Below are 8966 nucleotides of genomic sequence, written 5' to 3'. Positions count from 1 at the left end.
CATGGATATATAACATGTGTAACTTTTTCTTTAAAATCTATTCATGCTGTAGGCGAGATTCCTACTTACCTGATTTACAGAGCTGGAATCCACTTTTTGCCAAACAGCCTATTCTCTTACTTGCTTACTTCTGAAAATGAACACCCATTGAGAGTGTGAGATGATCTGTCGTTTGCTATTCTATTTTAGCAACTGATGAAGGAAATCTAGCTCTTTACTTAAGGCATGTATTCCTTTCCTTTTCTGAAGGATAATTTACTATACGAATCAATTTGTTAATCCTAAAAATCTTATTTTCCTTAATTGCCCTTAACATACTTATGTCTAGATTGAAAATCATTTACCAAATCTAGTAACTTATTTTCCATAATTTTCCTCATTGGACTTATTATGATATTAAGGCCCAATTCGGCCTAGAAACTTATTCACGACATTCTAACTCTTAGGCCGTTAAAATTTAAACTCAAACGGAGTCTCTTAAATCAATGCGGGCGTTGGACCCACATCAAACCTTTAAAATTCTACGGTGCTATCATATTGGGCTCGTGGGTGCCCGTCGAGATAATTCGCTCGATAAACCACTATGTTTTTTACAGAAAACATTTTTTCTTGAAAACTTTCTTTACGAATACTTTCGTTAAAATGTAGTTTAATGCCATTGTATTTTACTGAAATCCTATCTCTGGTTCTTTAATGACTTTTTGTTAAAACCGACACTGTTTAGTTTTATTTTGTCAAAAACTGTGCAGTTTTCTGAAATCTATGTTATACTACATCATAGAGTCAGATTTCAAAATTTTGTTCTTTATGACAATTCTTCGTCTTATTGAGATCTAAAATTGTCATTTTTAGTGAAAGTTGAAATTCAGCACCTAAAGGCCTCGTTTGGCTGAAAACAGTGGCTGCTATTTTTTTCTTTTGCTGTAGGAAATACTGCATCAATCTTTTAAAATGCTGCGGATGCTATAGTAATGCTGTAGCAAAAATTTTCTTTTTTGAAGCTGTGTTGGATAGCTTGTTCGTTTTTTATAAAATGGCTTCAAACTTGCTTTTAGAGTTAAAGTTGGGTTTTATTATTATCACCGAAAATGTTCAAAACATTGAGGGCTATAAGTTCAAGCTTTGAAAGATTGAAAAATGTCGCTCTAGGGTCCTCATTTTCGCGTTCAAAGTAACCAAAATTTTTTTCCTCTAACCGAAAATAAGCAACTTAGATCAAGCATAAGCATACCACATATTGCTAATCAACCTAACCTCAAAACACACAAAAACCAACATAAAACTCACACACCCTTATTACAACACATCTCCTCAAGAACCACAAATTTACATCCATAAATTCAATCTTAAAGTTGGCTATAAATTAATGGAGAAGAGTTTAAGAACTTACCCTTGAAGAACTCTCTCTCTCTCTCTCTCTCTCTTGAAAACCTTTGAACTACTCTAAGATTTGTTAATGGCTTGGAACTAGAAGAGTATAAGGAATTTTGAGAAGAATATTTCTATATTTTCAAACTTTACTAAAACATGAGAAAGAGAGGATTTAGAGTTTCTTTACCCTTGGAGGAATGCTTGACTAGTCTCCTCCTAGAATCCCTTGATCTCCTTCTTCTTCTTCTATTGTTTACTAGTGGCTTAAGGTTGGGAGAGTGGAAGAAAATATTTGAGAGAGAATGGAGAGTGTGGCCGGATTTTTGAGGTGGAGAGAAAAGCGAGAAAAAAAATGAGACTTACCCTATGATGGTTCCTTTTATAGGCAAGTTTGTGATCATTATTTAACTCCAATTCCACTCCATTATTCAACCAAATTTTTGGTTCAAATCCCCCTTTCTTGGCCAGTTTTAGGTGGAGAAAAATTGAAGCAAATATACCATGATTTCTCCTTCAACCACTACCATCACATCACCTTAACATGTAACCTTCTAGCACACTCATCTAGCCAAAGTTTGGCTCTATTTTTTACTATGCATGGCCGGCCAAGTGGAGAAGGAGAGAGAGAAAAATATAACATACCCCTTGTACTTTTGTCCACTCTCTTAAGTTTTCTTGAAACTGCTAAAAATTATACTAACTGTAGGTAAGTAACTTAGCCGACAGGAAATTCTAGTTTCTGACGGTTCCTTTTCTATTGCTTATTTACAGTTTAATATTAATTCCCCGACTACTTTGAGATCACATTAAATTCTTACTCGCGTAATATCTTGGACTGTTTCAAGTCTTGAAATTAATTCTAGACTGAACAAATTCTAAATTTAACTTTTCTGCATTAAATCCCGGGAATGACACTGTTTCTGATGGTGTCAACTCCCGAGCTCACATTGTACCCTTCTACTATGGGTATTTATCTTGTGATTTTAACCTAGCTGTCTCGCATTTAACGATTTTTTCTTCTTTTAAAATGTCAGTGCGTTTTTTTATACGCTGCTAACAACGTGTTGTGCTTAGAGATTCTTGAAATTAAGATTCTCAAACTATACTTGTACTGAAAATTATTCCGCCTTAAAGTACAGCGAGAATTTATCGATTGAATTTACTTGATCGAAAACATGAACTGAACATGAAATCTGCTATAGAATTTAGAAATACAGATATTAATTCTATAAATCCTTCAGTCACATAATATTTTCTAAGAAAATCCTTGGCTTAAATAAATAAATTGTATTATATAATGTCTGAGATTTTCTCAGTCATTACAATCTACCCCCCTTAAGAATTTTCGTTCCGAAAATTTGAACAACTCGGGGTAGCTTTTCCTCATATTCTATTCGCGTTCTCAAGTAGCTTCCTCAATATTATGATTTCGCTACAAGACTTTAACCAGAGAAATTATTTTATTCCTTAAGGTTTTCTCCTCGCGAGCTAGGATCTGGACTGGTTTCTCCTCGTAAGTGAGGTCTGCGTGTACTTCGACAGGTTCCTGATGCAATACATGCGATGAATCTGTCTCATACTTCTTCAACATCAATACGTGAAAGATGTTATGTACATAAACTAATTCTGACAACAATGCTAGTCTATATGCGACCTTACTAATCATTTCGAGGATCTCAACGGTCCAATGTATCTTGGGTTGAGTTTCCTAATAAAAAATTATTTATTAGGAAGTGCAATGTGTAAACATTACATGATGGTTTATAGCTTGAGGCGCCTTTTTGTGTGTGTGTGTGTGAAGGAGTATAGCCTTAAGTTTTATGTTGATGACATTTTCCGTATTTGCCTCAACAGAGCCATGACACCAACCACCATGCGCATCCAGCTGCTAGTGTTGCAACCGTTGGCTCATTAGGTGACAGTATTCTGTTGATTGTGGCTCATGTTTTCACTCCCTTTTTGAGGGAATGACTCCAATCTTGGACAAGACACTAAATTTATAAGAAATTATTAACAATTTCTAAATCTAAAGACGACATAGATTTTGCAGGACGCCATAAAGGGCACGATAAAACCTTATCTTGATACAAGTAAAAATCTAACTTTACAAAAGATCATTTTGAATGGAGCAACATAATGGACAGCAATTAAGTTCAAATCAAAATTTCATCATAAACGACTCCTAGGAAAATATACCAAAAATACAAGATCCGAGTACCAACAAAAATTACAAAATTCCCAATGGAAAGATAAATTTTTTTCTAATATAATTTAAAAGGAAAAAAAATTGCCACACCAGACGTAAACTAACCATTTCTTTTGCATGTTTTGCTCTTCCTGCATTTCAAATTCAGAACAAACATATTAAACAGAAAATTTCAGTGGCCAAAATCAACTTATGGACACAACACCACGCACACAAAGTCTGCTTGTTGATAATTAATTAAAAAATGGGATAATGGTCAGCGATAATATTTCGCCATGAAAATTTTCAATTAACCTCTGCAAACTAACTCTTAAGAAAGTTCACACACAAATATGAAAAGCAAAGGAAAAAAACAAGTGTCTAACTTGTATACAAAAAGAAGAAGAACGCTAAAGTAACAGGGAAATATATATAGAAGAAAAAGAAACAAATTTATCAATTGTTATTAACTAAAGTAGAACGAAATTCATATTTATAATACCTGAGGAGAAGATTGGAGCACACTGACGATGGGGGAGGGACAGAAATGCATAATGCTTTCTCATACTTTTTCCGAATTGATTCTTATGTTGGGGATGTGTTGATTGTTCCTCTCTGGCACCGAATTCCCCGCTCCTTCGAATTCACATCCACAGAGCCATCAGCTTTGAAGAGAGGAGAGTCTTTTCAAATCCCAATTCATACGGTCTGCAATGAGCATTGGGCAGCTATTGATATGTAGTGCCTTTAAAGTACTCTAATCTTGGGCAATCCACTAAATCTATAGATTCAAGAGAGGGATATGCGGAATCAATCTCCACTTGACTTAATGTTGGAAATAGACTCGCCATTTCTACACATGTATAAATTTGAATTGTTTCCAAGGATGGAAAACAACCAGCGGGTAGTCCAACTTTTAGCTTCTTACAGTCAAGTAAATAGATTTTCTTGAGACGAGGGAAAAGTTCTCCTCCTTGCTCAACTCCAGCAAATGACCAATTCTCCAACAAATCCATGTGACTGATTGTTAAGCTTTCTAAGGATGGAAATGGCTTAGTCAAGGAAGTACCACAAAATTCATCTCCTATACTTTCCAACCCATTCATACACTCAATCTCAAGCTCTCTGAGGGAAGGTAGTTGCCCAAATGAGGGCAACAAGCAACAACGTTCACAATGAATCAGAGACACTTCAACCAAGTTACTAAACGATTTATGTGCTACCCAATCTGGGAATATTGTACCCCTATAACCACTGATTTTGAGTTTCTTCAGCTTTCCATGCGGTTTCAACGCATCAAGTACTTGTCGTTCTTTTGTTGAATCGTCAATCTCTCCATACTTCCATTCTAAAATAAGCTCAGTAAGATGCTCTTTGTTCTTCAAATCAGCCTGTATCACGTCCCCAACATCCCCCACATTTTCAAGTCCTGAAATGCAAAGATTTCCACGCAAAGACTGTAGCTCCCCCAACTCTTTGATTCTAGAGCCACCATTTTCGCCCAAGACAAAATCACTTAACGACTGTAGATTTTTCAACTTGCACATCTGTGGCGGCATCTCTTTTAATCGCGTTCCTCCGATCACGAGATGACGTAGGTTGATTAAGCAACACATGCTAGTTGGCAATTCTGTAATTTTTTTACAATATAACAAAAACAGTGTTTGCAAGTTATACAGAGTGCACATTGAACTGGGAATTTCTTTGACGTTTGTACGTGATAAGTTCAAGTACCTTAAGTGTTTCATATTACCGATTGAATCTGGCAATTTTGTAATAGCAGATTCAGATAAAGAGAGAGCTCTTAAGCGTCCTCCAGCTCCTAGCAACAGTTCAAGCAGGACAGTATCTGTCAACATTGACCTACGCACGTAGGTATATGACAATGGTAAAGCTAGTAGGGTCCTCAAACACTTGGTTTTGGATAAAGCCTCTAATTTCATCATGACATTAGATTCTTTTCTGTAGGACAAATGACAAGTGTTTCTTGTAAGGCCATCCAGGTCATGGCAATCATTTAACATTAAACAAGACTCGCCAGATATGCGCATAGCTAAATCATGCACAAGATCATGCATAAGGAGAGTTGGTTCTCCAAACCAGTTATTTGATCGTTGAAAGAAGGACCTTGCTATTAGAACATCTAGGTACTCCTTTCCAACATCTTCCAGTCTTCTTCCTCTTTCAGGTTGCAAAAGTCCTTCCGCCATCCACAACATGACTAGAATTTCTCTATCCTTTTCATGAAACTCGTAATCTTTGGTGAATATTGAGCAATAAGCAAAGCATCGCTTTAGATGCGGAGGTAACCACTGGTAACTCAACCGTAATGCTGGAAGAATATTATTCTTCTGGTTTTCTTGAAATTGCAACTCCCACACGTCACTCTCAAGTATCCCTTTCCACTCCTCCGGACTTGATGACGAGCGTAGAACACCAGCAATTGATTTTATTGCCAAAGGAAGACCCTTGCACTTTTTAACAATTTCTTTACCCATTTCTTGTAAATCCGGATGTACCTGAGAGCCTCTATTTTCAAAGACATGGTTAGCAAACAACTTCCAGCAATCGTCCTCTGATATAATCGCTAGAGAATATGCTGGAACGGTACCCATCCTTGATGCAACAATTTCACTGCGTGTGGTCACAATAATCTTACTCCCGTAAGCTCCAGAGTTGAAAGGGCTCCTTAAAGCATCCCAAAGTTCGTATTTTTCGTTCCAAACATCGTCATGAACAAACAGAAATCTTTTCCCCATCAATAGAGTTTTCAGTGCATTTTGAAGTTGATATAGGTCCTGGATATCACATTTCTGAGAAGTGATCGCCTCAATAATTATTCTTGTAAGTTTAAAAACATCAAAATCCTCTGATACAGTTACCCACACCTTCAAGGCAAAATGATCTTGGACTCTGCTATCATTGTAAACAAGCTGAGCAAGTGTGGTTTTGCCCATACCACCCATGCCCACTATAGGAATCACAGATATCTTACACCCGCCATCATGATCTAATAACAACATTTCAACGATGGCCTCTTTCTCAGCATCCCTTCCATAAACATCACATGCGTCTACCAAAGGAGCTGGCAGTCTTTGAGGTCTGTTTTGGTGAACACCTTCTCTCAGACCAAGCTCTTCCTTTTGCCTCAAAAGAAGATCCAATCTTCGAAGGATCTCCTCAACTTCAGATTTCACACCGATTTCAAATGCACTATTCGACTTTGGCATGAAGTTGAAGAACGAACTTGCTTTGCTTCCAGATTGATCACTTTCTTCAATCCTGCGCCGAAGAGCTTCGGTGTTGACTTTGTCCATGACGTGGTCTGCCTCATAAAGCACTTGTTTAAGCTCATCAACCCACTTCTTCACGTTCTCATCTGTGAGTTGTTTCAACTCAGCATCATTCATCAACTTATTAGCAGACAACAACCTGATCTTTAACTCATCAAGAAGCTTGGCAAGGACTTCCTTTCCTCGGAAGAAGTTAAGGACCTCTTGAGTAGCCATCCTATCAAACAAGACATTAAGGAAGCCGGAGAGAAGAGCACTTCCCACGAGTTCAGCCATGGTTTCTCTTCCTCAAAAACAACTGAAATAAGATGGAAATGATGGTAAGCAGTAAGCATTCTAGAGTATAATTATGAGTCTAAAAACAGTTACTAGCTATCAAAAGAAACAAAAAGAATCACTCCAATCTTTCCTATTTTTCCTACTTTTCCAGTGATACTTTTTTTTTTTTTTTTGACGGAGTGGTTGAAGATTATATAAAATATTCTTCGTTTAATATTAACACTTTGATTTTATTCGTTTGCCTAAGTGAGGTTATTATTATTTAAGATATTTGCATAATAATGCTCTTCAAAATATTAATGAGTTTCCTTAACGTTTGAAAAAAAAAAAAAACAGCTCTATCGACGTATAAAACACAAATAATGTTTCGTACAATAGTTTGTACAATATCTTTAAAAAGTTTCAAGGATTCAAGTTAGCGGGTAGAGAATAAGCAGAGCTTAAAAACGGCTACTTCAAATGAAACGACATTGAAATAAGGAAAATAAATTGACCAAAAAATTAAAGCAAATAATATAAACTCCAACTATTTCTGTTCTTCAACCATGTTAATTTGGCCATATTTTTACATATTTGTCTTTTATTATTCAAGAGAGGGTTTAAAAAATAAAAATAAAAATAAAAATAAAAAAAGCCGAAAACATTACAAAAATTTAGATGGTGAGAAGAAAGAGATATACCTTTGGAGAATTAAGAGAATATTTTAATGCTAGTTGTAAACAGGAGAAGATAACTTTGGTTGTAGCAAGCTTTGCGCTTCTCTTTAATATAGCTCCTTTTAAGGATGAAAGTTTTCTCTTCTTCCAAAGGATCTGAAATAAGAATGCTGATCTAGATGGGAAAACACTCAAGTGGAGAATAACATGAGACTTTCGCAAGGACTTCTGTTCAAAGAAAATATCTCTGTGAACAAGGACTTCTGTGGTTCCAAGAACTTGCAAGGAGGGTCCACTTATAGAGTACTTGACCAGCGATAAATGCTTGTATAGTATATTTCTTCAATAATTGTAAGTTGTCATGGTTAGTATAATAATGTCATTTAACAAAAATTTATGTATTCTGTAATTTTTTTTAGAGCATGACACACTATCTTAGGACTTGTTCATTTGCACTTAAATTTAAAAAAAGTTTAAACTCAAGTTACAATTTTATTCAAATTCATGTTTTTTTTTTTTTTTTTATAAAATTTGAGTTTTAACTTGAGTTTTAATTTGAATTTTAACTTGAGTTTGGGGTTAAAATCTATGTTCGGTTGCATTTTTGAGGGCTCATTTAGTTCGTTGATTCGAGTTGATATGTGATTTTATGCGATAGCTTTTTATTGTAGTAAAAAAGTTAGATGTGATTGTTTTTTAGAGCTTTTTATTGTAGCAAAACTAGAATTCTAAACTCAAATCGGTGAAATAAACGAGATCTCAGGTGAATTCTAAACTTAAGTTGAATTTGAGTTATAATTTGAGGTGAAGTTGTAACTTGAGTTTGTGTTTGGATGTGCTCATTTGAGTTATGATTTGAATTGATAATCTATTTGAGTTTGTGTTTATAATGTGTCAAAACTTAAATTTGTATTTAGATAGTATTTTAATAAAAACTCAATGGTGATGAAAAATTTTAATAAAGTATATGGGTGGTGTTTTATTCGTCTCTTCGTTGTGAACACATAGAGAAAAAAATCATCTTAATCGAAATTAAAATAAAAAAGTTATAACGTTTTTAATAATAGAAAAAAAATTTTGTTCATTAACTTGAATTTTAGTTTAAGAACTTGAGTTGAAGGGCAAACTTGAACTCAAATTTTAGCCCCAAGTTCAAGTTAAAACTCAAGTTAAAACTCAAAT

At 35.1% G+C, this 8966-nt stretch overlaps 1 protein-coding gene across 1 annotated transcript; it reads right to left on the bottom strand.

The window, feature by feature from the left end:
* Nucleotides 1-3607: 3607 nt before the first annotated feature.
* Nucleotides 3608-7974, bottom strand: LOC21412618 (putative disease resistance RPP13-like protein 1). The gene is made up of 3 exons (XM_024162833.1): nucleotides 7809-7974; nucleotides 4059-7147; nucleotides 3608-3708 (listed from the first exon to the last, which is right to left on the bottom strand). The coding sequence occupies exon 2, from the start codon at nucleotides 7123-7125 to the stop codon at nucleotides 4285-4287; it is 2841 nt and encodes a 946-aa protein (XP_024018601.1). The 5' UTR covers nucleotides 7126-7147; nucleotides 7809-7974; the 3' UTR covers nucleotides 3608-3708; nucleotides 4059-4284.
* Between the last annotated feature and the right edge of the window lie 992 nt (nucleotides 7975-8966).

Source organism: Morus notabilis, unplaced genomic scaffold (genome assembly GCF_000414095.1).
Source record: "Morus notabilis unplaced genomic scaffold, ASM41409v2 Scaffold946, whole genome shotgun sequence".
Lineage (NCBI taxonomy): Eukaryota > Viridiplantae > Streptophyta > Magnoliopsida > Rosales > Moraceae > Morus > Morus notabilis.
This window is presented reverse-complemented; position numbering and strand designations above follow the sequence as displayed.

Bases quoted from the DNA above. Each gene is read 5' to 3' on its own strand.
- LOC21412618 (XM_024162833.1), bottom strand. From the start codon at position 7,125: ATGGCTGAACTCGTGGGAAGTGCTCTTCTCTCCGGCTTCCTTAATGTC.